This window comes from Schizosaccharomyces octosporus (genome assembly GCF_000150505.1).
Source record: "Schizosaccharomyces octosporus yFS286 unplaced genomic scaffold supercont6.2, whole genome shotgun sequence".
In the NCBI taxonomy this organism is placed as follows: Eukaryota; Fungi; Ascomycota; class Schizosaccharomycetes; order Schizosaccharomycetales; family Schizosaccharomycetaceae; genus Schizosaccharomyces; species Schizosaccharomyces octosporus.
The window spans coordinates 2,234,621-2,261,226 of NW_013185620.1; the positions used below are offsets into that span (position 1 = coordinate 2,234,621).

At 37.6% G+C, this 26,606-nt stretch overlaps 12 protein-coding genes and 1 non-coding gene across 13 annotated transcripts; 7 read left to right on the plus strand and 6 right to left on the minus strand.

Annotated features, from left to right (window-relative positions):
- The first annotated feature begins 25 nt into the window (after positions 1-25).
- Positions 26-3,449, plus strand: SOCG_00436 (V-type ATPase V0 subunit A). The gene is made up of 3 exons (XM_013162856.1): positions 26-719; positions 774-874; positions 916-3,449. Exons 1-3 carry the CDS (start codon positions 611-613, stop codon positions 3,286-3,288), a joined length of 2,583 nt encoding a protein of 860 aa, XP_013018310.1. The 5' UTR covers positions 26-610; the 3' UTR covers positions 3,289-3,449.
- A 10-nt stretch (positions 3,450-3,459) lies between these two features.
- On the plus strand, positions 3,460-5,234 carry SOCG_00437 (RNA-binding protein Nop12). Its single transcript, XM_013162857.1, has 3 exons — positions 3,460-3,754; positions 3,795-4,226; positions 4,274-5,234. The coding sequence occupies exons 1-3, from the start codon at positions 3,653-3,655 to the stop codon at positions 5,030-5,032; spliced, it is 1,293 nt and encodes a 430-aa protein (XP_013018311.1). The 5' UTR covers positions 3,460-3,652; the 3' UTR covers positions 5,033-5,234.
- Positions 5,213-6,358, plus strand: SOCG_00438 (uncharacterized protein). Its single transcript, XM_013162858.1, has 2 exons — positions 5,213-5,525; positions 5,573-6,358. Exons 1-2 carry the CDS (start codon positions 5,342-5,344, stop codon positions 6,016-6,018), a joined length of 630 nt encoding a protein of 209 aa, XP_013018312.1. The 5' UTR covers positions 5,213-5,341; the 3' UTR covers positions 6,019-6,358.
- Positions 6,332-8,454, plus strand: SOCG_00439 (chorismate mutase). Its single transcript, XM_013162859.1, has 3 exons — positions 6,332-6,438; positions 6,492-7,243; positions 7,288-8,454. The coding sequence occupies exons 2-3, from the start codon at positions 6,551-6,553 to the stop codon at positions 7,351-7,353; spliced, it is 759 nt and encodes a 252-aa protein (XP_013018313.1). The 5' UTR covers positions 6,332-6,438; positions 6,492-6,550; the 3' UTR covers positions 7,354-8,454.
- SOCG_00440 (DUF962 family protein) lies at positions 7,725-8,347 on the minus strand (the record flags this gene model as incomplete). The annotated part of the gene is made up of 3 exons (XM_013162860.1): positions 7,725-7,781; positions 7,839-7,984; positions 8,032-8,347. 3 exons carry the CDS (start codon positions 8,345-8,347, stop codon positions 7,725-7,727), a joined length of 519 nt encoding a protein of 172 aa, XP_013018314.1.
- Positions 8,455-9,203: 749 nt separating the features above from the next.
- Positions 9,204-12,981, minus strand: SOCG_00441 (cytoskeletal protein binding protein Sla1 family; the record flags this gene model as incomplete). The annotated part of the gene is made up of 2 exons (XM_013162861.1): positions 9,204-12,698; positions 12,748-12,981. 2 exons carry the CDS (start codon positions 12,979-12,981, stop codon positions 9,204-9,206), a joined length of 3,729 nt encoding a protein of 1,242 aa, XP_013018315.1.
- A 510-nt stretch (positions 12,982-13,491) lies between these two features.
- On the minus strand, positions 13,492-13,563 carry SOCG_16298. The gene has a single exon. It is a non-coding gene; the product is annotated as a tRNA-Ala (tRNA).
- Positions 13,564-14,119: 556 nt separating this feature from the next.
- Positions 14,120-15,095, plus strand: SOCG_00442 (40S ribosomal protein S5). The gene is made up of 2 exons (XM_013162862.1): positions 14,120-14,284; positions 14,425-15,095. Exons 1-2 carry the CDS (start codon positions 14,175-14,177, stop codon positions 14,924-14,926), a joined length of 612 nt encoding a protein of 203 aa, XP_013018316.1. The 5' UTR covers positions 14,120-14,174; the 3' UTR covers positions 14,927-15,095.
- Positions 15,096-15,209: 114 nt separating this feature from the next.
- SOCG_00443 (2-oxoadipate and 2-oxoglutarate transporter) lies at positions 15,210-16,857 on the minus strand. Its single transcript, XM_013162863.1, has 2 exons — positions 16,641-16,857; positions 15,210-16,368 (listed from the first exon to the last, which is right to left on the minus strand). Exons 1-2 carry the CDS (start codon positions 16,704-16,706, stop codon positions 15,553-15,555), a joined length of 882 nt encoding a protein of 293 aa, XP_013018317.1. The 5' UTR covers positions 16,707-16,857; the 3' UTR covers positions 15,210-15,552.
- Positions 16,858-16,990: 133 nt separating this feature from the next.
- Positions 16,991-21,087, minus strand: SOCG_00444 (membrane transporter). Its single transcript, XM_013162864.1, has one exon. The coding sequence runs from the start codon at positions 18,735-18,737 to the stop codon at positions 17,250-17,252; it is 1,488 nt and encodes a 495-aa protein (XP_013018318.1). The 5' UTR covers positions 18,738-21,087; the 3' UTR covers positions 16,991-17,249.
- On the plus strand, positions 18,918-20,978 carry SOCG_00445 (tubulin specific chaperone cofactor C). The gene is made up of 3 exons (XM_013162865.1): positions 18,918-19,734; positions 19,799-20,364; positions 20,439-20,978. Exons 1-3 carry the CDS (start codon positions 19,704-19,706, stop codon positions 20,604-20,606), a joined length of 765 nt encoding a protein of 254 aa, XP_013018319.1. The 5' UTR covers positions 18,918-19,703; the 3' UTR covers positions 20,607-20,978.
- A 302-nt stretch (positions 21,088-21,389) lies between the features above and the next one.
- Positions 21,390-22,992, plus strand: SOCG_00446 (heavy metal ion homeostasis protein). The gene is made up of 3 exons (XM_013162866.1): positions 21,390-21,574; positions 21,630-21,974; positions 22,088-22,992. Exons 1-3 carry the CDS (start codon positions 21,557-21,559, stop codon positions 22,559-22,561), a joined length of 837 nt encoding a protein of 278 aa, XP_013018320.1. The 5' UTR covers positions 21,390-21,556; the 3' UTR covers positions 22,562-22,992.
- On the minus strand, positions 22,898-26,593 carry SOCG_00447 (ubiquitin carboxy terminal hydrolase Ubp2). Its single transcript, XM_013162867.1, has 2 exons — positions 23,147-26,593; positions 22,898-23,097 (listed from the first exon to the last, which is right to left on the minus strand). Exons 1-2 carry the CDS (start codon positions 26,447-26,449, stop codon positions 23,032-23,034), a joined length of 3,369 nt encoding a protein of 1,122 aa, XP_013018321.1. The 5' UTR covers positions 26,450-26,593; the 3' UTR covers positions 22,898-23,031.
- Between the last annotated feature and the right edge of the window lie 13 nt (positions 26,594-26,606).

Genomic DNA, 26,606 nt, shown 5'->3' on the forward strand with positions numbered 1-26,606 from the left:
GTAATTTGTTCAGGCAATTTATGAATTTCTTAGTTAAAATTTACTATTTTTAAGAATAACTGAGTGGGAAATTTACTAATGCAATCTCTCACTGCATTGTTTTTGTTATAGGAAGATGATATATGGGCAAGTCAATATAGGAAGTCATTGCTTGTAGTCTATACATTATTCTCAAATCCCCAATATTAATATAATCGTTGCTTTTGCTTTCGTGCTACAATAAATGAAGAAGTAAAAGGAAAAAATTCCAGTGAACATAAACATAAGGATCTCAGTTAGACGCGCAACCGAAAAAAAAAATCACTCACAATGGAGGAAGGATAAAGAAATGAGCTTAACAAGCTCTATTATTGCCAACGCTTTTTTCATCTGCTACATTGTCCTTTTGTTTACTATCTTTGTACGATTTCTTTTAAGTTGATACGAGCGTTAGATTCACGAATTTCTTGTAAATTTAATTTAGATTAACTATTTATTACTATTAGCCCAAGCAAAAAAATCCAGTGGTTTTCTGTATATGTTACTACAATGACTAGAACTGGATATATTTGATTTTGAATTCTCTTCAATTGAAATTTTAAGTATACAATTCAATTTTAATTTATAAATTATGGAATATTCCAGTTTTCCTTTAGGAGGGTTTAGTCGTTTTTTGTTATACTCGTCAGGCATTCCCAGCCTAAGCACACTCATCCTCGACATGTCACACTCACTGTATAGTAAGTGGAATATAGCTTCTGCAGCCAGTGTTTAAGACTAACAATCGTATTTAGGATCGGAGGACGTCTCTTTGGTGCAGTTATACCTGCCAACAGAGTCCGTCAGGCCTGTAATGTTGGCATTGGGGGAATTGTCAACTATTCATTTTAAAGATGTAAGCATTCATGGAAAATAAATCCTCTAACAATGAAATAGCTAAATAGAGATGTTGTCGCATTCCATAGGTCTTTTGTTCGAGAGATTCGACTTTTAGATGAAGCTGAACGTCAACTACGTTATCTTCATTCAGAAATAGCTCTAAACAGCATCGAAATTCCAGATCATTATCATACGACAAACTATGAGATTACTCTAGAGACGATTACAATCGAGGACATAATTGACAAGATATCTCGATTGGAAGTTCGCGTTCGACAGCTAGTGGAGTCAAGTCGCAGTCTAAATGCAAACTATCTTCAACAACTGGAATATTCGAATGTCTTGTCTAAAGTTGATGCGTTTTTTGCAAAAAGCACTAATGCCCATAATCATTTTGATATCAATACTGACAACGGATCCGTTTTAGCCGGAGAAGACGATGCTACTGCACCTCTTATTGAAAACGCTTTAGAACTTGGCACTACAGGATCTTTTAACAGCGAAGATACTAATGCAAGGACTTCTATTTCACTCGATTTTGTTACCGGTATTATCCCATCTGTAAAGTTTCAGTTTTTAGAACGAATTCTATGGCGTACTCTACGTGGAAACCTATATATCTATCAAACACGTGCCGATGAATCTGTCATTCGTGAAAATGAAGATGTCGAAGAAAAAACAGTGTTTTTAGTTTTTGCCCACGGTACTCAAATCCTTTCGAGAATACGTAGAATTTCAGAAAGCTTAGGCGCTACTCTGTTCTCCGTTGACGAAGATTCTTCCATCCGCACAGGACAAGTTCAGCAAGTAAACGGAAATATTAGTGACATTTTCGCCGTTTTGGAAAACACCCGATCTGCTCTATATACAGAGCTTGCTTTCATTGCAGAGCATATCTCTTCCTGGGAATCAATTCTGCATAAAGATAAAGCTGTTTACCAGGCTATGAATTTATTTAGTTATGATCAAAACCATAAATGTCTAATCGCCGAAGGATGGTGCCCGACAGCTAACCTTCCTTTGGTGCAAAAGACACTCCGTGATGTGTCCGATTTGGTGGATTCTCAAGCACCATCTATTTTAAATATCATCCGCACTAAGGAGACACCCCCTACCTATTTCCGAGTCAATAAATTCACTGAAGCTTTTCAATCACTTATTGATTCATATGGTGTGGCTACTTATCGCGAGGTAAATCATGGAATAGTTGCTATCGTCACATTTCCTTTCTTATTTGCTATCATGTTTGGTGACTTAGGTCATGGAGCAATAATGGCTGCCGTGGCTTTAATGTTTATAATGCACGAAAAAAAATTGGCAACCAAGAAGGATATGGATGAAATATTAGGTATGATTTTTTATGGCCGTTATATGGTACTTTTGATGGGTCTATTCTCTATGTATGTCGGTTTCATTTATAACGATCTATTCAGTAAGCCAATGTCTCTCTTCACTTCCCGTTGGGCATGGCCTGTAAAGAGTGAAGATACCAATGCCAGAGCTATTCAAACCGGCACATATCCCATAGGTATTGATCCTGCTTGGCATAGTGCAGACAATAATCTTCTGTTTATGAATTCTTATAAAATGAAAGTTTCTGTTGTTATTGGTGTTATCCATATGACTTATTGCCTTTTTCTTTCATTGTCGAATTATCGATTTTTCAAACGCAAACTGGATATATATGCCGTTTTCCTTCCATCTCTTATATTTTTGGAAGCAATTTTTGGATATCTTGTCATCACAATTATATATAAATGGAGTGTTGATTGGAAAGGCAATGATTGGCAGCCTCCTAGCTTACTGAATATGCTTATCCTCATGTTTTTATCACCTGGAAAAATCGAAGAACCTCTCTTTAGAGGTCAGAAACAATTACAAATTCTTCTTGTACTTGCTTCTTTAATTTGCATTCCATGGCTCTTATGTGTCAAACCTTACTTCCTATGGCGAGAACATAGCCAGCAGGATGTCCGCTATCAATCAGTAAATGACCCACAAAATATTGACGAAGAAGCCTTGCTGAATACTGAGAACGAGGAACCCCAAGAGGAAGGATTTGATTTTGGTGAGATCGTCATTCATCAGGTCATCCACACCATTGAATTCTGCTTGGGTTGTATTTCCCATACCGCCAGTTACCTTCGTCTGTGGGCTTTATCACTTGCTCATAACCAGCTTTCAACTGTTCTGTGGAATATGACTTTAGCTAACGCTTTTCAAATGACCGGAGTTGTAGGCTCCATCTTTATTGTAATTCTCTTTGCATTTTGGTTTATAGTTACATGCCTTGTTTTGGTGGCTATGGAAGGTACTAGTGCCATGCTTCACAGTCTTCGTCTACACTGGGTGGAAGGTATGTCAAAACACTTTGAAGGTGAAGGCTACGCTTTTACTCCTTTCACCTTTTTGCAATCGGCGGCAGAGTGAACAAAAACAAGTTTCCTTTGATTTTTAATGTTCCAAAAATGGAGATAAATTAATAATTTGCTTTTAATTCAATATATACGTTTTCCCAAATAGTACACGGCTATTGATTGTGTGATAGAGAACTCATCTAGATTTTTTATAATACTCATTGTATATTCGCATTTACTTTTAGATTTTTCAAAAATTAGGGTAGAAAACATTACCATGTGATTTTGCCTTTCCTAAACCACCTTCCTTTAGCACACCTAAATTTTTTTACTGCTACTTTCGAAACTTTTTCACTAAAGCAGAATTATTGTCGTTTATTGAGTAAACAACTATTCTTCTTGAGTTGAAATTCGTTTTCCAAATTAAATATATCAAAATGAGCGAAGACTCATCGAAGGGCACGTCTGCTGGTTTTGCAGAAAAATTCGTCGGTACAGCGAATATAGATTCATCGTTAGACAATCTATTTAAGCAATCTGTATGGAAATTTTTATTAAACTCTACTAACAGCTTTGTAGAAACCGCTCTCGCGTCCTGCTCCCAAAGAACCCTCCAAGGTTTCGTTACCAAGCACAAATGAATCTGTAGATGAGAATGCTGAACAAGAAACCGAGATTGAAGTTGAAAAGAACAATGTAAAAGAGAAGAAGAGCCAATCCAGAAAGAAGAAAAAATCTGGTTTGGAAAGTGAAAATCTTGAAGCCGATTATTTTGATAAACTAAAAGAAGAGGAAGCGATCGAAAAGGATGCAGATAGTGCCGACGAAAAGGAACAATCTGATGAAGATAAAGAACAAGGTTCCGAGAAACAGAAAAAACAATCAGAACAGGAAAGGTTGGAACAAAGGGCTTTGAAACATCAACAAGAGGTGAAGATTCAGCAAGAGCTCCAAAAGTCCGAAAAAACTATTTTTGTAAATAACTTGCCCTCTAAAATTGTGTTAGACAAGGTATGAATCAAGTATAGAGAAAGGTTTTATTTCTAACAACATGATAGCACGAATACAAGTCTTTCGCTAAGCACTTCCGTCAATTCGGTCAGATCAAATCGATCAGGTTCCGCAGTTTGGCCTTTTCTGAATTTTTACCTAGAAAGGTTGCTTTTCTTGAGAAGAAACTCCATGCTGAGCGCGATACAGTTAATGCTTATGTAGTTTATGATGAAGCTTCATCGGCAAGAAATGCATTATCATTAAATGCAACCCTTTTTATGGATCGCCATCTTCGTGTTGACAGTGTAAGCCATCCTATGGCTAGAGATGTAAAACGCTGCATTTTTGTTGGTAATTTGGCTTTTGAGGCAGAGGAAGAGCCATTATGGCGCTATTTCGGACAGAGCGGCGAAATTGAGTATGTACGTATTATTCGTGATCCCAAGACAAATTTAGGAAAAGGATTTGCTTATATTCAATTTAAGGAACCTCTTTCAGTTGATAAAGCTCTGTTGTTGAACGAAAAACAAATGCCTGAAGGAAGAACTTTACGTATTTCAAGAGCCAAATCTATTAAGCCTAGTGCTCCTACTCGGGTTGCAAAAACCAAAACCAATAACCAGAAGGGTCGTACTTTGCAGGGTAGAGCTCGGAAGTTAATAGGGAAGGCAGGAAACGCTTTAGTTGAAGAGAATCTGTCTTTAGAAGGCCATCACGCCAAACCTGGCGAAAATCCTCTAGCAAAGAAGAAGAAACCCAGCAAGAAGCGTAAGGAGCGTGCCGATGCTTGGAAGCGAAATAATACCAAGAAGGCTAAGGTTTAAAAGGAAAACGATAGTGAAATTCGATCTTCACTAAAAATTATTCAGACGGGGTTAATAAAGGTTTTTGTGATTTAGGTACTTTATATGCAATTCGAAATAAATATATATATATATATATGTTTAGATAGTAATATTTAAAATCTTATTTAGATTCTTTTTAACGATTTTAAAGTGAGCATGCTTTGTGTGGAGTACATTTGTTTACATTCCTACGAACTATCGTTTGTTGATTTTAGGACCCCTTCAAGGCTTTGATGATTATATTTGTTTAACAAACAAGTACATTGAACCAGTATTGTAAGAAAAAAAATGCGTATCTTGGGGTTCATTGTTGCACTATTGGCCTTACAAATTCCAGGAAAAAAGTTTGTATCCAGCTCAGTAATAAAGCGCACGATTAATCCCCCTGAATCAATTGTGTTACAAACATTGCATACAAAATATTGGTCATTTAAAGCTCATGTTCCTGTTAATTATGATCCTCAAACTAAGGGTAAGTGATAGATCAGCATTCGAGACTTGAATTAACAAGGAACATAGGTTTCATGGTTCATCATGATGGTACCCATTTGTACATCGGAGAGTATTCAGGAACGAATTTACTGCGAATTGAGTACGAGGACGATCTAACATTGCATACAAAAGACCGGAAAGCTTTAATATATCACCCACTTAACCCTTTAGTATTAAAACGTGAAGCAGGATCTCCTTTTTTTATTGAGATGGTAGAAGAAAGAAGGGAACCAGAAAGTCCCTACATGCTTTTCTATTCAAAATCGTTGCATTTCACATCTTGCAAAGAAAACGAAAAATGGATTATTTACTCCGGTGATTTAAACATCCCTTCACTTGATTGCATTCCAATAGAACTTGTAGGAATCAGATACAAAGGATGGAGAACAAACGACAAAAGGCCTTTTACTATTAAGAACCCAGGTGAGGATGGGTTAGATGCTCCTTGGAACGATCGATTAATTCCCATGTGAGCTGCAGATTTTATATCACTCTAATTCTGGATTCTCGAAGGACTAAAAGCAAAGACTTTCGATTATAACCTTCTATCCCTTGTCCTTCATGTATCGGGATTCAACATTCCACGTAAGTGAAAACATAAGCGCAGAAAATTTCACTTGTACTTCGAAACAAAGTTACTATTGAGCAATCACAATAATGCATAGAATATCACACTGAATTTTGAGCTCAATTTTAGTGTGTAAGATTATAATTTCTAATCAAGCTTATTTGAATTAAAGTCTTAATAAAATAGAATCGTACTTCTCATTATGTAATTTACAATTATACGAACAAAGATTTATTTCCTGCAAATTTTGACATAAGTAGCTTTCCTGCCAACATCTCTTTCCTGGAATCATAATATAACAAAAATAAAAGTTATATCAATAAAAGTAAGGCTTTAAAAGTAAAAATTCTTTACTAATAACTAAATTATTTGAAGTAGTCCTGGGTCCTTTCTTTTGAAAAAAACGCACTTGCTTCATACAAAGACATCGATTAGAAATGAGTGTGGTAAACGATAAGCTGAAGCTTGAAAATATCCGATCTGCATTAATCCGTCAGGAAGACACTATAGTTTTTGATTTTTTGGAGCGTGCTCAGTTTCCTGTAAATGAGAAAGTTTACAAGAAAGGAAGTGAAGGTTGCTTGAACTTGCAGCACACCGATAAAAGCTTCTTAGAATTTCTTTTACACGAAGAAGAAAAGCTCTATTCGCTTGTAAGACGTTATGCCAGTCCTGAAGAATACCCTTTTACATCTGATCTACCTGAACCCGTCCTACCCGGTTTTAAGAGAGCATTTCCACTACATAAGAACAATGTGAATGTAAATGCTGAAATCTTTGATTACTATGTGCAGGAAATCTTGCCAAAGATTTGCGCCAAAGGCAATGACTCTGACAATTATGGCAGTACAGCAGTGAGTGATATCCGATGCCTTCAATCCCTATCTAGAAGAATCCACTATGGAAAGTTTGTTGCTGAAGCGAAATTCTTGGCTAATCCTGAGAAATACAAACAACTGATTGAAGCTCGTGATTCAGAAGGAATTGTAAACGAAATTGTGGACCCCGTTCAAGAAGAACGAGTTTTAAAACGTCTTCATTATAAGGCTTTAACTTATGGTCGTGATTCGGCAGACCCTACCAAGCCAACCGATAAAATTAATGCTGATACTGTCGTCTCCATATACAAGGTATGTAGTCTTTTCCTGTGTTCCTTTTACTAACCAATATTCAGGAATACGTGATTCCCATGACTAAAAAGGTAGAAATAGATTACTTACTCAACCGTCTCACAGACTAGACGCTGCTTGACCTAGTGATCGCTTACAATAATTCCTATCTGTGAAACCTTTTAACTTATAGTGAAATGATGATCAATTTTGAATTATATAATATTTTAGAGTAGTCTTAAACCGTCACTCCATCACTCGACTCATCAAAGAGCTTCTGCACAGTATAATCATCAGATGTCCTTTCTTATGGTGTCATTATAAATCTTCATCTCGGCACCTGCGCGATTGAGACCACATTTTTCATAAAATTTAACATTACTCTCGGAGCAATCAAGAATTAGCTTGTAGCAGTTCATACTGAATGCCAACTTCGTGAGGGTTTGAATTAAAAGCTTGCCGATGGAGCGATTTTGGAAGTCGGGATGAACGACAACGTCTTCTACGTGTGCACAATCTCCGTTGCCACGTATGAGCTTCCTTTCCACAAACAGAGTGGCTGTTCCAACCTAGATGGAGTCAGTACATATTCATCGAAAGCCAAACATTTTCTTACTATTTTATGGGTTTCTTTATCTTCAACGACTATAGTATAATAAGTATTAGGAGTATCTTTTCGTAATTCCAAAAAGCGTTTTTGATAAGAAGCCAAGCTTGGACGAACAGTAGCAGTAACCAAGACATCAAGGAGATCCAAATACTCTATAAAGAAAAAGTAAGTATATAAAAGAAACAAAGCGAATCCTTACCGTTGTTTATGTCACTGAGATACAAAGGGCGGACTGTAATATCTGTGCGACCGTTTAACACTTCAGCTGCAGGAGATTCCAGAAGCGATTCATCAAACAAGCACTCTGATTTAATGCTCCCACTAGATCCATGAATCTCTTCTTTTTGTTGAATCTTAGTAGCAACACGGATGTTCTTTGTAACCGCGGGATGATATCCGAAGAGAGGACTCGTTTCCAAAAACGCAAACAAGGGTGCGAAAAAAATGGACTGCACAAGATTATCAAGAAGCGCAGGTCTCTTCTTTTCAAAGAATCCATGACCAATAAATTGCATGATCCAACTAACAACATGCAAGAAGATAGCAGTCGAATTGACTGTGGATTGAGACCAACGCTGAAACAGCACTTTCGGTAACAGAATTGAATACAAATAGAGAGAAGGAGCATACAGTAATCCATCTATAAAATCAATACATAAGTAGAATCCTTGATACATAGCAGCAACTAAAACACCCAAGTTCACATGAAAAGAAGAATTAAGCAACGTCACATCAAAATTGGATAATAAGATCAAAGCCGTGCATAAAAGTATCGGTATACATACTGAGTTAGAGTTAGAACCAGAATTGACTGTAAACCTATTTTGTACCTTGGTGAATTCGAACATTAACGACATTTGAATGATATGCCGCATAAAACCTATAGCTTGTACTAAGCTTCACAAGTTAATAAGTATTCTGTATAAATTAACCGCCTACCATTGACATTATTATTCACCGATTCAAAAGCTTTACTTGGTATGTTAATAGTAGGAAATATGTCTTGATTCGGATTAGCGAATTTAATCCAGAAAACGTAACGGTTGAATCACAAACATTAACTTGCTTTTCCTAACTTTATTAGCGTATTCTGCGTTATGAGCAACCTGGGAATTTGGAAAAAAAAAATGCATACTGTACTTTATATTGATTAAATGAATAAATCAATGTTGCAACAAGGGTAAACTGTAGACAGCTATTTTGAGAAGCTTCAGTTAAAAAGACATATTTATAAAATGTAAGACTAAATACATAAATATACTAATTTATATTTTATCTTGCAAACAAAAAGAAAAATTTGAGAAAGCACTAGGCATTACGTATATGTACGACAAATGAAGAAATGATAATATTTTCATCAAAAAAAGAACATCAAAATCCAAATGGATTATCTGGCGTAGCTTGAGCTATGCTCGCTTTTCTGGCATTGGGATTTTCGTTATGGTCGACTGTAGTAAAAGAAGGTTGATAGTAATCAGAAGGCTGTTGCATATTTTCGTAGCCCGAAGGCATATATAAACCTGGATTAGAAACCGGATCATTTGAAATCTGATTCGGCATACCCCCATAAGGCTGACCATATCCATATGCAGCACCATATGCATCATACCCGTTGGTATCATAACCATAGGCCATTTGTTGTGAAGGATCATAGTAGTTTTGCATATAAGGATGTTGCATTCCCATTTGACCTTGCATGTCCGTTCCATAATAAGCTTGTTGATCCATAGGTGCATACATATTTTGTTGCTCATATGCAAATGGAGTGGGCGCAACATTATAATACATTGACTGGTCATTAACGTTAGGTTGCATATTATACCCATAGCTCGGTTGCATAGGAGTGGGAGTGAAAGGTTGCTGATAACCAGTATACTGACTTTGTAGACCGGTAGGTTGAGAGGCTAGATCCATCCTCTGGCCTTGCATGTTAGACATGTCATGTTGTTGACCAGTGCTTTGAGGCATTGTGGGTTTAAACTGCTGAGGCATAGTTCCAGTTTGTTGATACTGCATTCCCGTTGGCTGCATCCCAATACCGGTCATCTGACTATTCATACCAGTTGGTTGATATTGCATCCCAGTGGGCTGAGCGGAGAAACCGGTTGGTTGGGTCTTAAGACCAGTAGGTTGAGAAGCTATATAATTCATCGGTTGTTGAATTCCAGTTTGCTGCACCGATAAGGGCGGCATTTGAGCTTGGAAACCGGTAGGTTGAGCAGGTAAAGCACTAGCAGGTGGTTGAAACCCTGTTGGTTGGACGTACAGAGGGGATTGAAAAGGATCTGAATAAGCAGGAGGAGGAGCTGTAAAATAAGCATTTTGAATAGTAATACCAGTAGGCTGTGGTGCTAAAGATGGTTGAGATGATTTTTCCCTATCTTCAACCTTTTTGTCGGAAACAGTTGGAGCTGGAACAGATGAAGGTCGAGGAGCAGGTTCAGGAGTTTTCTCTTTTTCGGACAAATCCATTTTTTGCATATCCGATTCCAGTTCGGTTTTATGTTGAGGAACTGAGGACGACCTTATAGTGGGTTCTTTAATTGGTTTATTTGACCATGCATCGTCTTCGAACTGTTGATTCATTGGGGCAGCAGGCTGGGGTGTGGGTTCTGGAGCTTGCGCTTCAGGTGTAGATGGAGAAGGAGGCACAGATTTCTGTTCTGTAACTGAAGGTCTCAAAACAGCAGGGCTAGAAGATACCCCATTAACTTCGTTTACATGCTTCATCACACGAATCACATCACCTTCTTTAAGGCCTAATGTTCGCAGCATCTCGGGTGTTAATGAAGGAATGGATGACTCATCCAAATGCTCATTGTTAAAATTACGGGTATAGCGATTACAGACAGTGAAATCAACACCACAACGAAGGAAGAAATCAAACCAGTCGTATGTAATTTTAGGTCTTTCCTCGATTACATCTATTTTATCTTTAGCTTCAGTGCCTATAGGGGGAGCTAAAGTTGGTCTGCTTTGAGGACGAGCTGGTTGAGGTGGAGGGATATCCGCATCATGTTCTTCAACATGTTTATTACGGGGTTCCTTATGCGTTTCCTTGCGTCGTTCAGACCTAGAATAGACCTTTTTACCAGTCATAAGTTCCACAAAATCAAGGTCTTTGTACGACATTTTCGTACTTGGTACGGAAATCTTAACGCCGTTCGATTTATGCAAGTGAATTTTATCATCACTGAAACCCAAAAACTCAGCATCAACTTTAAAAGCACCGGTCCTATCGGTCCAAGTGCGAAGTTTGGTCTCATCGGGCTTGACCACGGAATGGCTACGAGATCTTCTACGACCATCCTTCTTTTCGTGCTTTGGTTCCTCTTTCTGCTCGTGTCGAGAAGATTTTCTCGACAAGCTTCCATGAGAAGGTTTCGAAGCAGTTTTCTCATGCTCGGAAGCATCTGGCTTGATAAAACTAGCTGGAACGACACCCTCTTTGCCATTTAAACGACATTTCCACCAATCGCTACTAGCGGTATCATTTACAATAACAACTCTATCATTTGCACTGACAGTCAACTCATCAGGTGCTTCTGCTTCAAATCCATAAACGATGGTACCCATCTTTTCGCCAGGAGAAGGAGCATTCGATGTTCCTTCGTCAACAGGTGCTTTACCACTGTTGTATACAGTGGAAGGTTCATATACTCCGGCTCTTCCACCACTAGCTCCGGATTTTTCAGAAGCCTCGTTCAACTTGTACAAGGCAGAATCAGATGGCAAATTGGGCATAGGTTTGCCACTAGCTTCAGCAATTTCCCGAAGACCAGCTGCTCTGGCAGATCCAGCAACATCGCCTAATGTACGAATAATGCTATCTGCATTCCCATTACTATTAGCATGCAAATGTAAGGAACTAATCCCCTCATCTCGTTTATATTCGACAAAGACGTGCTTTCTTTCAGCAGAATAATTTATCAGGTCTGTAACTGAAAAGATTTCCGCATTTTCCATGCTCTTTGTGAAGGTAAGAACAACGGATTTATTATTAATAGCAAGAATTCCAGTCCGCTTCTTCTTCTTTCCAACGACTTCACGAACCTCCCATTTCCTATAGGCAGGATCATCAAAGGTTGGAGGTTCATCCACACTACTTTCTTCTTGAGTCCTTCCAGACTGAAGTTTAATATGTCGGCCAGGATCTCCGTAAGCATCTGATGGAGACGTGGGAGAGGAAGGTGCCTCAGAATAGATATTGGATTGTCTTGGAGTAGGAGTAGCCGTGACATTGCTTACACTAGGTCTTGGAGGCTGCACGGGAGGCAAAGGGGGTGGTGGTGGTGAAGAAACAGATTTCGCAACAGGAGGTACGGCGGGTGCAGGTGGTGGTGGTGGTGGTGGTAAGGTGTCGGTTTGCGGTTGAGTATATGTAGGAGGAACTTCTCGCTCTCTGTCTGAAGTATAATAGTCATCAGGTTCGTCAGCATCGGACAAATCTTCTTCTTCAGCAGGAGCCACGTTAGTTGGTGGGGTTGCGTAGTCTTGAGGTAATGGAGGGACTGGAGGAGGTGGAGGAGGTGAGGAAACAGATGTAGGTGACTGAAGAGGAGGTATTGGTGGTGGTGGTGGTGGTGGTTGTGCTTGCTGAGAAGCTGCAGGTTGTGGTTCAGACTCTACTCCAGAAGGTGCCGCTGGTGCAGCAGGAGCATTCGGTACCGACGTAGAGGCAGCTGCATCCATGGGTTCAAGATAATTTCTCGGGGCAAGTCCATATTGCTGATTGTATCTTGTTAAAACCCAATCCTCATTAGTGCTTCCATAAGCATCCAACACCTGATCGGCTGGAAACGAAACCTCATCTATCGATTGCTTTTCGTAATCGTAGAGACTTTTCATCCTTGCTGAAGGCTCATCCTAAATTTGGTTAATACCTTGTTGTCTTGAGCAAGAAGATTGACCGTACCTCTGCAATATAGTTCGAAGGAACAATACCCGTTTCTTCATCTTTGTCAGGACTATTAATATTTCGTTTGACTAGATACCAATCATCCTCGCCTTTCTGCAGAAGACAAACAATTTCGTCCTCCGCGATGAACAATTCTCGTTCTGTTTCTGGAATTTGTTCATTTGGATCGATTGGTTCTGGTTCATAACTGTACAAAACCTTGTAAATACCTATTATCGGTAAATTTGCCATTATGACAAATCGAGAGGTTGTACAGCTTTAATTGAAAGAAGGACTGAATCTTGGTTAAAGATATACGTCGACGTTGACTTTGGGTGACGACCTCTTACCCAGGGATTCATTATCTAATGGCTCGTTGATCCTCTGAATGTATTATTACATAGTATCATTACGTATTGGTATTCTGTATACCGTAGCTCCCATTTTCTCTTTAATAAACAAACAAAACAAATAGCTAAAATCAATTACCATGAGAAAAAGGACCATTTAGGTTATTCTAAACTGAAATAAAAAAAAAATCAATTTTGTGTTGAATAATATCGGTGTTTTGTTCATTACTTACACCTTAGCATCCTTCAAATCATTAAAGTAGCCCGGCTCAAAATAAATTCATTTAGGTATTCTTGGTAATAGCTATAAATCGGCTACATTTCTTGAAGAATTTTATAAAGATAAATCCAGAATAGCAAAAATATGTCTCATTAGACAAAATTGTTACATAGAATAAAAGGAAAAAAATAATGGACACACTGGGGATTGAACCCAGGCCAACTCGCATGCAAAGCGAGCATGCTACCACTGCATCATATGCCCGATGCTTGATAGAACAGGTAAATATAAAATATATATACTGTTAAACGAAATTGATCATTTCCCTGCTATAGCAAGAACCTTCTGTATATTATAGATCGAAGGTATTTGTCGAAAAATAAGAAATTCTTTGGCTGTGGGATTGTTCTACTGCTGACAGACGTATTCCAAGGGTAATAGTGATGAAGATAATCTGTTCTAATAATAAGACTGGTTTATGAATAACGAAATGAATGAGTGGGCTATTTGCTTAAAGAAACTTTTCTCACAATTTAAAACTACATTCTTGGTACTCAATGCAACTGAGACGCGTAATTTTGTTTGAGCGATTTCATTTATCTCTAGCGTTCGTTTTGAGAGTATGCTTTCTTCATAATTTTAACTATTAATTTAAAAAATTAAAAATAATAAACTATTAAAAGCGACTTTTACTAATGAAAGATGAATCGAATATATTCTATATTTACAGCGAATGTTTACAATAAGAGATAGAAGTAGCGTTGTTACCCGAATACACAAGCCGTCTTACAAACCCTACCCTAGGGGTTCAATAGACCGTCACAAGCAACAAGGAGAAACTTTACCACTGTTCTTTTGCTACTAACAATACAGCAATGGCGGCTTCCATCATTCCCCAAGATGTTTCCTTAGACGAAACAGGACATATCAAGTTGTTCAACAAGTTCCCTTTTGAGGGTGTTGAAGTCAAGGATATTTCCTTGGTGTAAGTGCTTTTTTTATATGGAGAATGGCATCTTGGAAGTGGATTCAGAATGTTATCCTCCATTCCGATGTCTTCAGATGAGTTCATTTTCTCTATAAGTTCTCCAGGAAATAGAGTAGAAAACTAATTATTGTTTTTAGTGATTATATCACTGTTGGCAATGGTCAACCTCTTCCTCACACCGCTGGTCGTTTCCAAACCAAGCGTTTCCGTAAGGCTCGTTGCTTCATCGTCGAACGTTTGGCCAACAGCTTGATGATGAACGGCCGTAACAACGGTAAGAAGCTTTTGGCTACCCGTATTGTTAAGCACGCTTTTGAGATCATCTCTCTCTTGACTGACCAAAACCCTCTTCAAGTTTTGGTCGACGCCGTTGCCGCTTGTGGTCCTCGTGAAGACTCCACCCGTATCGGTAGCGCTGGTACTGTCCGTCGTCAAGCCGTTGATGTTTCTCCTCTTCGCCGTGTCAACCAAGCCATCGCTTTGATCACCATCGGTGCTCGTGAGGCTGCTTTCCGTAACGTCAAGTCTATCTCTGAATGCTTGGCTGAAGAAATCATCAACGCTGCCAAGGGTTCTTCCAACTCTTATGCCATTAAGAAGAAGGACGAACTTGAACGTGTTGCTAAGAGCAACCGTTAAAAAACACATACACTATGGTATGGAGGATCATTATTTAGTCATAATACAGTCTACGTTTTGCTTGGAAGAAAGTGGTGAAGTAAGATTGTGTAATGCGTCTATAAACATTTGTTGACTGTAAATTTATGATTTTTTATTCAGAGAAAAAAGCGTTCATTCGCAGAGTAAAAAGAAGCATGTTATCGATCTTCACGAGAAGAAAACCAAAGTGAAATTACCTATTGTACTTGCCAACTTTTCATAGTTATGTGATCATCAAGAAAACTTGTTTGAGTAAGCGTATGCTTTAGTTTACCAAAAAGTAGTTAAAAATGACAGGGGAATTAATGAATTAATAGTTGCATGCATCAAGTGTCTAATCTATAATATATGGGTGATTATTTTGGATGTCTCTTTTTTCATAAATAAAAAAGAGTTTTGGATTAGCATAACAAAAAGTTATTGTTTCTATTTTTTTGAATAAGGCAAATAAAAACAAAGCCCAGAAACTTTTTTTTTGGATACATAAGGGATAAAAAGAAAGGGGATGAAACGAAACAAAAATAAACCGTTAGTCAACAAAAGGTTCCAAGACAACAAAAAATAGATATGAGAGGATAACGATTATAAATCCTTCCATTATATTTTTAAGCAATATACTTTTGGTATACACCAACGACGGAGTTGAAAACGACCAAAAGAATACCACCACCAGGGCCCAAACGGAGGACCTTGGGGACAAAGCCCTTGTAAAGAGCAGTAAAGCCTTCTTCCTTAGCAATGGTAAAAAGAGCAGGATAAGCCCAATTGTACTTGGGGACTTGACCGACAATACGAGGAGCAGTTTGTACACGAGATTTGACGACATCGAATGGGGTACTCAAGAAAGTACCAAATATACCACCTATAGTACCAGCAATAAGGTTATTGCACATTTCACCGGTTTTGCTCGTGGCGGGTTGAAGAGAACCGCGAACCTTTTGAATAAGACCAAAATAACCAGCATTCCAAACCACGTGACGCCACATAGTTGCCTCGAAACCATTATAAAGGGCAAAAATACCTTCATGTTTTATCACCTTGGAGAGGCAATCAAAAGTTCCATTGTACTTGGAAGCGTTATTGACGTCTTGAAGTCGGATTTTCATCAACTCGAAGGGTACAACAACAAAGGATTCAGTGAAACCAGCACATGAACCAGTAAGTAAGGAAAGAGCGGGTGTAGATTCCTTTTTTCCAAATAAGTTACGCCAATATTTTCCGTACGCATCGTTAGAAGCGAATTTTAAAGCACGCTTAGGAGCCTCCATCATAACAGGAGGTAGGATACCACGGTAAAGACGAGAAGCGCCTTCCCTTTGGACGATCTTCTTTAAGCAGTCGAAAGTTCCATTGTATTCGGATTTTCCGACAGTCAACTGCATACGTGTTTTCACCACATCCAAGGGATATAAAGAGAGTACCTAACAACGTTAGAGCAAACCTTTTAGACACCACGAAAGCACATAATACGGAGACACTACAGTATAGAGGCTCCTTAAATCGATGGCAGAAGAAGAAACGAAGATGTGATATCGATATAGTTCAATTCACCCAAATGTTTCCAATGAAACAGAAAATCTTTATTTCATATTTCTCAGTACGTCCGACTTTCTATTTCGTTATACTGCGATTTTCTGTTTAAGCACTATAATACAATCTTTTTGCTATTGTGCCTTCATCGAAAACTACATACCTCAGAAATACCAGCAATAGCACCAGCGGTAAAAGTTACAGGGAATGGAATATCGTCAGAAGGCATTTGGGATGCTGCTTTAATCCACCTTTTAAAAACAGGTGTCGAAGTTGTTGGAAGAGGTCAAGTTAGTGAGACTCGGGATAAGGTGATTAGGACTCATCTTGATAAGGCCCATCCATACCCGTAATTCGCTTTACGAAAACTGATAAGCGACGATGTCCTTACTCTTAAAAGAAGAAAAATTTCCTACCTTATCGAGTAACATGTTACTTGAAAATATAAACAAACAATCCAAAGTATGCGATGGAAGGGTATTTCTTATAAGAGTTTACGATATAGAAAGTCAGTTAAAACCTGGATTTATTTTAATTATAAGAATTAATTAAAGTTATTTATTTTAAAGAAATTTCTACCTAATTATAACAGTTTGGGTGCATTCTTTTGACACCAATATTGAACTATGATGAGTTCTAGCGAAATCAGTTGCAAACGATTTAAAAAAAAAAGCGTTACCAAAAACGAGTAGGGAATATATATATATATATATATACATATGTAAGTATAGTATGGAGAGGGTGAATGGATTTAGAAAAGAAGATGGTGGTTTTAGGTTGTTTTCTCTTTAATTGAGTTCCACAGACATAGCAATACAATAAGCACCAACACAGCCAAACCAAGATTCATTGCGATAAAACCGACTGTAGTTATATTGTAGATGGCACCTCCGGTAATAGCGCCTACAGTATCAGCCAAAGAGACACCAACTTGAACAACGATGCTCACCAAGATTTGAAATTTGGGATGAAGCTGCTTGGAGGAAAGAGACATGAATGGAGCAGCACCAACTCCGTAACCAAAGGTCATTAGGGAATATAAAACGAAGTATGGCTGAACGGGGAGTTTGTGTACAGCATCTAAAATTAAATGTATGACAAGAGCTAGAGCTCCTAATAAAACACCAAGTAGCATAATTTGACGATCTTCAAGCCATTTGGATAAGAGCGTGCTAAACAGAATAAAAGGAGTTATGACGAGGGAGGAAAGTGCTAAGAAATTACCAGTTTGAAAGGGATTGTAATTATACGCTCTGCTTGCGTAAATAGGAATACTTGTTTGGTATCCCATGATGGAAAAGTAACAAGTAAAAGCAGCTAAAAACAGAAAGATTATAAAACACTTTTGTAAAAACGACAAGCGAATTGATTGAGCCTGGCTTGCTTCTGCTCTGTGTGAAACATCCCTGTTATCATCTGGTAGGACCTCTTTAAAAAGTACTTTTAGAAATATCATGTAGACACCCCATGCAATCAACATAAACCAAGATCCAGCAGTGTATTCATTCCAGTAAGAGTTCCGGCTATTTTGAGATGCTTTAGCTAAGACACCTCCTAGAAATGCACCTGACATGAAACCTAAAGTTTGAGCAAGGATATTCAAGGTTGACAGAAACGTTGATCGATTCCTTCCAACAAAGTATTTATCAGCCAGATACTTTTTGTGATACAAAAACATTGTAAACCCAATTCCGTTAAACATACGTCCAATCAAAATTAAATAGATCCAATGAGCACGATATGCAAGACTGTACAACAAATGTCCAATAATATGTGCAAAACAAGAGGTAAATAAGGGTCGGAAATAGAGTGTATACCCATGTGCTGACTTTGGATTTGCGAAAAGAAGCATTGGGTACATGAACGCTAGAGAAACAAGGGTTGGGATACCAATTACAAGACCAGAAAATGCGTCTGTCCCACCAAGGTATTGTGTATACGCGGCTGAAATTGGCAAGGCTGTAGTTGCGGACATTTCACACATCATATTGTTGATCAATATAAAAGCAATTGAGCGCTTGGGAGGAAGCATGTCCTGGTCTTCCTCAAAATAATGCATTCCAGCTTCTACCGTGGTTAAATTATCCTCAGCCTGCAATTGCTTTTGCTTGCTAGAAAGTGGTCTCAACTCGATACTTTCACCAACAGGTTCCATATCTTCAGTACGACTGAAAGCAGATGCTCGTCTCGTTGGTCCTGAGCTAGCCGTATGCCGCCGTTGACTCAACAGAACTCCATCTTTGGCTTGTAAATTTTCCATTTTCTTTTGTAATTGGACTTTTCAGTTGCTTGCTTGATGTACCCTTTGGAGTGATCACCAATCCTTCTATTTTTTAAATTATTTTACAGTTAGAGGGCCTAGCTTGTAATACAGGAAGAGGGTAGTAAAGAATATAATTTTTCTTTCTTTTTTTTTTTTTTTTGCGAGTTCAAACTTGCCAAGTAATCGAATATTCTCAAGTCATAGATCATAGATCGGACCGATAACTTTATGTGGTTTTAACTATATCAGATTTATTAAAGTAAGCAAAAGAAATGTAAGAAACGATAAAGGAATGTATCAATTAGGAGAATTCGTTCCTTTATTTATTTTTTTTTCTTTTCATTCCATATTGAAGAGATTCTTTGCTAGCAATGCTTAATGTTTCGTTCCAACAGATTACTCGAAATGTATGCTCCTGCTCCGGTGGCAGAAGACGTGTGCTGTCCAAATTAATGAACATATATAAGTACATGAATTGTTTTGTTAAAACCTACGAAGTAAGTATGGTATCTGATTTCTCATACAATACCTGAATGCAAGGTATATAAAAGCACATTAAAGGACATGAACACCATGCCACTAACATGACATTTCTTTTGTTTTTAATATGCTAACTTTTAATAGACGTACAGTACAAATGGAAAAGAATGCAATTTCAGGATTTCTGGAGCCATAGAGATCAAACCATTTCTTTTATTCATATCGTCTACGCCGCCGTTAGAACGAATTTGAAACCGACGATTCACTAGCTAATTTTGGTTTCCAAACATTTTCCATTTAATAGGAAAATTTCATATTATAATCTTTTTGACCTTTTTTTTTTTTTTTTTTTTTTTCATTGATTGTACTAAGCCAAATTCGTTTTCGTGAATGCTTTCAGTTACTTAAAACAACATTAGTGAACAAATATTCTCTTTTGCTTATGAAATTTAAATTGATCCTTTTTTCTTTCAAGTAAATATCATGGAAGAAAGGATTGTGCTTTTGCGAAAAGGTAATGCTTGGGTCAACATTAACATCGGCAGATTTCGTGAAATACTAACTAAAGAGTAATGTAGAGTTCTTGCAAAAAATATACCAAGACAAGCCAAAAGCAGATACTTCTCGGACAGAAAAAGCAAAATGGTTTGAGAATCGATCCGAAGATGTTTCAAGGATGACTAGCATGCTCAATGAGAACCAAGAGCAGTTGGCACCCTATGATAGGATGAAGTTAATGGATCAACTTTCTGACTTGATCGTACGTTTACATCAGATACGTTCTGAAATCCTACCTCGTCTTCCTTTTCGTTTCCATCGATCCAACCACGTGCTGCAACAAACAAAATCGTATACCCACAAGCAAATACGTGAAGATACAAAGGTCAAACGATTCGAGAATGAGACCCTTTTCTTATCGAACTTATGCGACGAAAGCATAGATGGTAACATAATTGATAACCAAGAGCAAAGACCGATTAAATTAATTATACAAGGCTTACGAGGATGCACGGTGAATATTCCATGCTGCTCCACTGTTCACATCAATGAATCAGATGATTGTACTTTTCATTTTCAAAGCATTCAAGGTTCCCTCCATATATCTCATCTCGAGAAGTCACGGCTATATGCTTCTTGTCACCAAGTAAGGTTCTTTTTTTGGGAGTTTCACTAATTACTCTCCTCTTCATTACTATATTGTTTATCTAACAAAACTAGTTTCGTCTACATGAATCCAATCATCTCTCTATCGAATTACAGTGCCAAACTTCGCCTGTTATAGAGGATTGTAAACATATTATCTTTAAGAATCCTGGTGCACATCCCATTTTGGACTTCTCTTGGGCTCGACCTGAACCGTCTCCGAATTTTCAAATAGAATTATGACCCTTATTATCAACCAGATGGTGTTCTTCATAAAGTATGTATCAATGATTCCTTTCTCTCTCTCTCCTCTACTTTTCCGGTAAAATATCCATCGTAACAAGTAAATCTCATGAACTGAAATACTACCAGAGATTTTTTTTATTATTCTTTCTTTTCAACTGCATTCTATTCAATCATTTATCTCGCGACCAGCTTCCTAAAGATTTCCCTCTTCCTCTCTTCGTAGAAAGTGAACCAAAAAAAATGTTCAACAAACATCCATCCTTTCGACTTTGTATATCATTAGTTCCATTTCATTTCATTTATTTATTTATTTATTTTTCAAAACAGGATACAGCTACCTCAATTTTTTACTCTTTGTTTATAATCACGAATGTATCGAGTAAATAAACGAAAGACCAGGAAGTAACATACAGCATTTTCTAGTCTCATAGTAGCCACAAAGAATGCTTTGTTTTAAAAACACATTATTGTTAGAAAAAGATTAGTATATTATGAACTATTATGAGGCTAAAGGCCTTGGATTATGATGGAAAATAAACAAGACACAAAGTAATGCAAAGTGAAAAAAGTGTAAAATCATCAAAGATATTTCGCAAAAAAATAAAATGGATTTCATTGATGGGTTCAAAATAGTATGTCTTGAATTTATTGTCGAACAATTCAGTGGAAATATGACTATACTGAACAGACATTGAACGTACAAGCCATCTTTAAAGCAAAATTTTTTCTTCTAGGTGACATTATCTGCTCAAAACCTCAATATTATTATATGGCATCAGAAAGCACTCGTTACTTGAGCGATTACCAAATAATTTCTAAGGTGCTTGTGACATTTCTTTAACCATTTCAGAAGTTTCCAGTTTACTGGCAGGAAGAATTGCTGCCTATCAACCTATATTTTAAAATTTGCATCGTAACTGTATAACATAATTGATATTCAAAGATCCATGGCGGACGAAGTACAGGTATAGGAACTAATGGTTTTGTGAAAATGATATATTAACTGACTTTTTCATACAGCCAAACATAGAAACAGTGGAAATCAATTCCCCTCAACATAGATCTTCCGGTAGAAATGTTCTTTCTGCAGCTTTTCATCCACCAGAGGATGACATTGAATCAGACGAACGAGCTCCTCTATATCAAAATTCACGACAGTCTACAGACACCGAACCAGATACGGTAGAATCAGACAACAATGTGCCTCTTGAAAATATATCCTCAGATGGAAGATCCTCACATTCACCACAGGCTGCTTCAAGTTCAGCTTCCCGTCAACCCAGAACCCACTATGTCGACAGTGTCTTTTCCAACTTATCTGCAAAACCAAGTGCTGATCCTGAGAAGGAAAACGAAGAACCACCGGTAAGTAAGTTGTCCTTCAACTTTGCAGGACAAGCTGATCATGTTCATATTGTTATATGCAATTCAAAATACTATTGATGAACATAGGGACAGATGTACTGACTACTTTTTAGACGTATGAAGAAGTTGCAGCTGATATTGCGCCGCCATACTGGGATACCACGATGGTAGTTCCAAGCTTTGGAAGCAACGAAATTTATATTGACGGCATGACAGTCGGTTCACCGATTGCTTTTTTTTGGAGTGCCCTAGTTTCCTTTGTTTTTCCCTTTGTAGGTTTTCTTGTCACATACGTTTTGTCTGCAACCCATTCCGGTCGTTATGGATCACAAATTGGGTTGAGCTTGACCCTTTTACAAAGAGGATATAATATGGTAGTCGAAAGTGGAATGCTACCAAATGATGGTAGTGATGTTTCGGATGATTCTGATGAATTACCTCACCAAAAATTAATAGGTTGTATTCTTTTAATAACCGGTTGGTGCTTTTTCTTAGTTGACACTGTTAATTTTATTCGCATCCGCCGGACAAAGAATGCTATCCAACAGACGAACCCAGAAAATGTGGCTCCTGAAGCTATTGTTTAATGATTTCCGAACTCATTCGCAAGTCTTACTTGCATTTATTGTTTTGCATCTTCTCTTTTTTTTCTTTTCTTTTACTCTTCCTATTCCTCTCTATATCTTAATTTAGTTATGATTGTTGTTTCGTTGTTCTTGAGGTTGTTTTCTATGGTTTTTTTACGACTTTATCAATACCGATACCTGAAAGGGGTAATCATGGAATTGTTTAATCCCTCGTGTAATATGTATGTTTCCTTTTTTTATTTAATTTATCAGACTCACCAAAATAAATACATCCATAAGGTCTACTGAGGAACAACGATTGAGCCATATAAGAAATGACTATATTGAGAAGTAATTGTCTAAAGTAAGATTCACTTATATAATGATTTTTCATTAGTAAAACATAGCATATAAACCCGTCATTAATATACTTAAAGATTTCTGACTTCTAACACCAAAATTTGAAATATACGCTCACTTTATTTGAATTTTCATTTAAGAAATTCAGGATTCCGAGAGAGACACTCAATTATATGTCTGCAGTCTTTCCTTACGTACTAGATTTAAATTAGCTTATACTCTTAAAGTCCTTAACTTTTCACTTACCGTTAACATATAAGGATTGGCAGTATTTCCTGTTGTGTCCGCAAAAACCTCACTCTCGTCAACCTCTGTAACGTATTCATCATTATACTTTCGAAAAACATCGGTCTTTAGATCACGCATATATGTCCAATAATGTCCAAACGTTGCCTGTCCACGATGAATGAAAATTGCTAAAAGGTCATAACTATGGTTAATATGATTATCAAACAAATGCATTCTCTCTTTTTGCGTCTGTCTTTCTTCCTGTGCCAACCTTTCAAGCTCCATGCTGATTTTTTCGGTCTCCTCGTGAAGAAGCTGCGGCAACTTCTTGCTTATAGGCAAGCGAGAATTTTTTTGATAATCCGCCCAAGTTGAAAGTGTCGCCAGTGTTTCTACTGAGGATAATAACTGTGAATTCGTAGTCATCAAATATTTTCGTCGTTGTTGCAATTCACCAATTTTTTGCTTCATACTCCAATATTTATCCAACAAAGGAGCCATTTCTCCGTTTACATCTTCCACATAGCGATCCATATGCAACTCTTTTCCAAATTCAACATAAGCATTAGACTTAAAGGGTTGACCTGTAGAACGATCAAACTGAACCCTTTGAATTTGAAGTTGCAAAATCATCGGAAGCTCTTTGATACACAAAGAGCGTTTGGTAGTTTCATTACCTAAGTCAAGCGTTACAGTCTCAAAGACACCATCCAGTACATCATATAAGGTTTGTCGCTCTTTATACAAGTCTACAATCAAATGCGAATATAATTCCTCACTTGATCTAGTTCCTTGACTATCATCATGTAACGTCTGCTTGGTTTTGCCATAAAATAATCGTCGAATTAAATCTTCATCTGAACTACTTGATCCCTCGTTGTTCTTCGTTGGGCCTAAAGAAACCTCAATTTGAAATAGAACGTGATCGATACATTCAGCAACATCCTGCTGACGTCCGAGATCCAAAGATGAATTAACCTCTTCTTCTGATATATCAAAGTACGGCATTTCCGCTCCTTCATCTTTCTCTGAAGGAGCCAAGTTGATTAAATCAGATGTAGAAGTAGAGTGACTGGCGTCTATAGGAGCGCTTGCTTGTTGGTCCTGTTGATGACTTTCCGTAGAAATATTGCTTAGTTCCATCGGGTGAATCACGGAAGAAGATGTCGATTTAACCTGTTCCATAGTTAACGGGATTAAAGCTAAATACGCCAATTTTGATGATGGAAGAATAGATGAATGTTTGGTGGTTATAAGCTGTTGAAAAAGAGAACGAAGTTCATAGGTAAACTGCAGAGCACGCAAAAATTCAATACGATTTACGCTACGACCACCAACCTTTTTCACAGCTTCTTTGCTTTTTATCATGGAAACATCTTTATTATAGTTAATTCCCAAGACCGCGTCACGAAGAGGCTTAATGATAAAGTAATATTGGAGCAAAGAATTCAAATAGCAAAAATTCCCAGTGTTTTCCAATCCTACAGGAACATTTAAATTAGGTGGTTCCTCAGGAAGATCAAGGTTGCCATTTTCCAAGAAATGCATTATCAGCTTTGAATTTCTAGATTCGCCAATGCATTTTAATGCTGACTTCAAGCGATCAGATCTCTCTGGCTGATCCTCAACTGCAAATGTATAAACATTGATTAACATATCATCTGAAACATCACGGTCCTGAACTGCAAGTGTTTCATAAGCGTCATCAGTGGTCATAAAAGTATCAGGAGCTTGAGGGATATAAGAAGGGTTTAAAGATGCCAAGAACTCATACAAAACGGAGCTATTTCTTTCCTCTGCAATACACTTGATTGCTTCCAATGTCTTTGAAGAATCATCTTCAGATTTGACCAAAGCAACAGAAGCTATCATACCATCCTCAGTATCTGGACTAATACCAAGCCAACTATAAGCTTCTTGAACATCGTAGAATATTCTATATGTAGAACGAAGATATTCCAAAATTCCTTTGCTTTGCCTAGCACAAGCCACCGTTTCCAGATTTTCGCGTTGGACTCTTATGGTTTCGGGTTGTTTTTGTACGACGTTCAGGAAAGTATCTAATATGTGCTTATCCGTATATTTAAAATTTTGTGCTAAAACAGAAACTTCTGTTTCTAGCGATAGAGAAGTATAAGCAAATTGTATAGCATCACTGGAGACGAGACCAATTTTTTTATCAAGCTGAAGTTGTTCTTTCAACAAAGGAGTTTTCCTAAGGTTATAAATATGTGCAAAAGCATCTACGTAAATTCTTGCATTATCCGGGTCGTTTTCTTTTTGTTTGTTATAGAATAAACAAACTAGATTATCAGGATAATCATTCGTAACTCCAAGAGCAATGAAAGCCGGATCATCGGGCAAAGAAGCATTGTTCTGATGAAAGATAGAAGTGTACATAGGTGCAACACTATTATAAGTAGGAACATTTAAAGCTGACAATAAATAAGGACGCGCTAACATTGGGGTTGCAGTTGGACTGGGGACAAGAGGATCTCGCGATTTATCCCTGTAGTTATTTGCCAATATAATAAGCTCATTGCGAGCCAAAGTTAAATTTGTTTTTTGCTCAATAGTTAGAGGTTCGTTTGCTATGCTTGGAACATAATTTGTGTTATCAGAATTAAAATGAAAGGATAAAATGCTCATAAGCTTTTGAATTTGAGGTCCTCTACCAACATGTTTCTCAAACGTGCCATCCGGAGCCGCACTTATAGAGCGATGATCATTATTAAATAAAACATTGCGAAGGAATAACTCCAACGAAGAAAAAGTTGAGTAGAGAGAAGGCGAAGATCGTGATTCTTCTTGATCGGACGCAGGCTTTTTTGAAAGTAAAGAAGCAAATGAAGGTCGACGAGAGTCTATAATGTCTTTGACACATGAAGCATCCAAATAGCTGTTCTTCCATTCAATATTGACACTTATCTTTCCATCTTCAGACTTCCATCGCATGCTAGATAGGTCTGATGAATGGTGAATGTTCTTCTCTAGATGTTCGTTGAACTGCTCTGGTCCTTTCATCGAACAATATGCGACTATTTGCTCTGGCGGGGTAAACTCTACCCCAGGTTCCATTATGTGAGGATAATCGCTATCCTTCTGTATTTGTACATGCATATGTTTTCGGGTTTTCTGGCACACGCACCAGAAGTCATATGGATTCTGTTCAACAGAATCTACAGAGGAAAAATGCAATTGCCAATGATATTTAGCATTATGCGGGCTCCAAGGATTATACCAATCCTTTGAAGAACCGTCAAAGATATCTAAATCCTGTATTAACCTGTTTGGACTTTTCCTTATTTTAAGACCTTGCATATCTGCGATTCAGTTCTATTCAAATATATTCAACTTTTGTTTTCAACAGGGAATGCAATATAATGCAACAATAGCAAAGATCTTGAAGAACAAAAAGAAAGAACTTATATTTGTGGAATTGGAAGATACGAACTAAGGAACTGGCTTACTGCATCAC

What these genes read in the sequence shown, in the direction of transcription:
- SOCG_00436 (XM_013162856.1), top strand. Translation starts at nt 611, where the DNA reads ATGGAATATTCCAGTTTTCCTTTAGGAGGGTTTAGTCGTTTTTTGTTA. An exon ending in CATGTCACACTCACTGTATA is followed by an intron (nt 720 to 773) that starts GTAAGTGGAATA and finishes AATCGTATTTAG; the next exon opens with GATCGGAGGACGTCTCTTTG. An exon ending in CAACTATTCATTTTAAAGAT is followed by an intron (nt 875 to 915) that starts GTAAGCATTCAT and finishes ACAATGAAATAG; the next exon opens with CTAAATAGAGATGTTGTCGC.
- SOCG_00437 (XM_013162857.1), top strand. Translation starts at nt 3,653, where the DNA reads ATGAGCGAAGACTCATCGAAGGGCACGTCTGCTGGTTTTGCAGAAAAA. An exon ending in ACAATCTATTTAAGCAATCT is followed by an intron (nt 3,755 to 3,794) that starts GTATGGAAATTT and finishes ACAGCTTTGTAG; the next exon opens with AAACCGCTCTCGCGTCCTGC. An exon ending in CTAAAATTGTGTTAGACAAG is followed by an intron (nt 4,227 to 4,273) that starts GTATGAATCAAG and finishes ACAACATGATAG; the next exon opens with CACGAATACAAGTCTTTCGC.
- SOCG_00438 (XM_013162858.1), top strand. Translation starts at nt 5,342, where the DNA reads ATGCGTATCTTGGGGTTCATTGTTGCACTATTGGCCTTACAAATTCCA. An exon ending in TTATGATCCTCAAACTAAGG is followed by an intron (nt 5,526 to 5,572) that starts GTAAGTGATAGA and finishes CAAGGAACATAG; the next exon opens with GTTTCATGGTTCATCATGAT.
- SOCG_00439 (XM_013162859.1), top strand. Translation starts at nt 6,551, where the DNA reads ATGAGTGTGGTAAACGATAAGCTGAAGCTTGAAAATATCCGATCTGCA. An exon ending in CTGTCGTCTCCATATACAAG is followed by an intron (nt 7,244 to 7,287) that starts GTATGTAGTCTT and finishes ACCAATATTCAG; the next exon opens with GAATACGTGATTCCCATGAC.
- SOCG_00442 (XM_013162862.1), top strand. Translation starts at nt 14,175, where the DNA reads ATGGCGGCTTCCATCATTCCCCAAGATGTTTCCTTAGACGAAACAGGA. An exon ending in GTCAAGGATATTTCCTTGGT is followed by an intron (nt 14,285 to 14,424) that starts GTAAGTGCTTTT and finishes TATTGTTTTTAG; the next exon opens with TGATTATATCACTGTTGGCA.
- SOCG_00443 (XM_013162863.1), bottom strand. Translation starts at nt 16,706, where the DNA reads ATGCCTTCTGACGATATTCCATTCCCTGTAACTTTTACCGCTGGTGCT. An exon ending in CTATTGCTGGTATTTCTGAG is followed by an intron (nt 16,369 to 16,640) that starts GTATGTAGTTTT and finishes TAACGTTGTTAG; the next exon opens with GTACTCTCTTTATATCCCTT.
- SOCG_00444 (XM_013162864.1), bottom strand. Translation starts at nt 18,737, where the DNA reads ATGGAAAATTTACAAGCCAAAGATGGAGTTCTGTTGAGTCAACGGCGG.
- SOCG_00445 (XM_013162865.1), top strand. Translation starts at nt 19,704, where the DNA reads ATGGAAGAAAGGATTGTGCTTTTGCGAAAAG. An exon ending in GATTGTGCTTTTGCGAAAAG is followed by an intron (nt 19,735 to 19,798) that starts GTAATGCTTGGG and finishes AGAGTAATGTAG; the next exon opens with AGTTCTTGCAAAAAATATAC. An exon ending in TATATGCTTCTTGTCACCAA is followed by an intron (nt 20,365 to 20,438) that starts GTAAGGTTCTTT and finishes TAACAAAACTAG; the next exon opens with TTTCGTCTACATGAATCCAA.
- SOCG_00446 (XM_013162866.1), top strand. An exon ending in AGGAAAACGAAGAACCACCG is followed by an intron (nt 21,975 to 22,087) that starts GTAAGTAAGTTG and finishes ACTACTTTTTAG; the next exon opens with ACGTATGAAGAAGTTGCAGC.
- SOCG_00447 (XM_013162867.1), bottom strand. Translation starts at nt 26,449, where the DNA reads ATGCAAGGTCTTAAAATAAGGAAAAGTCCAAACAGGTTAATACAGGAT. An exon ending in CCAATCCTTATATGTTAACG is followed by an intron (nt 23,098 to 23,146) that starts GTAAGTGAAAAG and finishes ATTTAAATCTAG; the next exon opens with TACGTAAGGAAAGACTGCAG.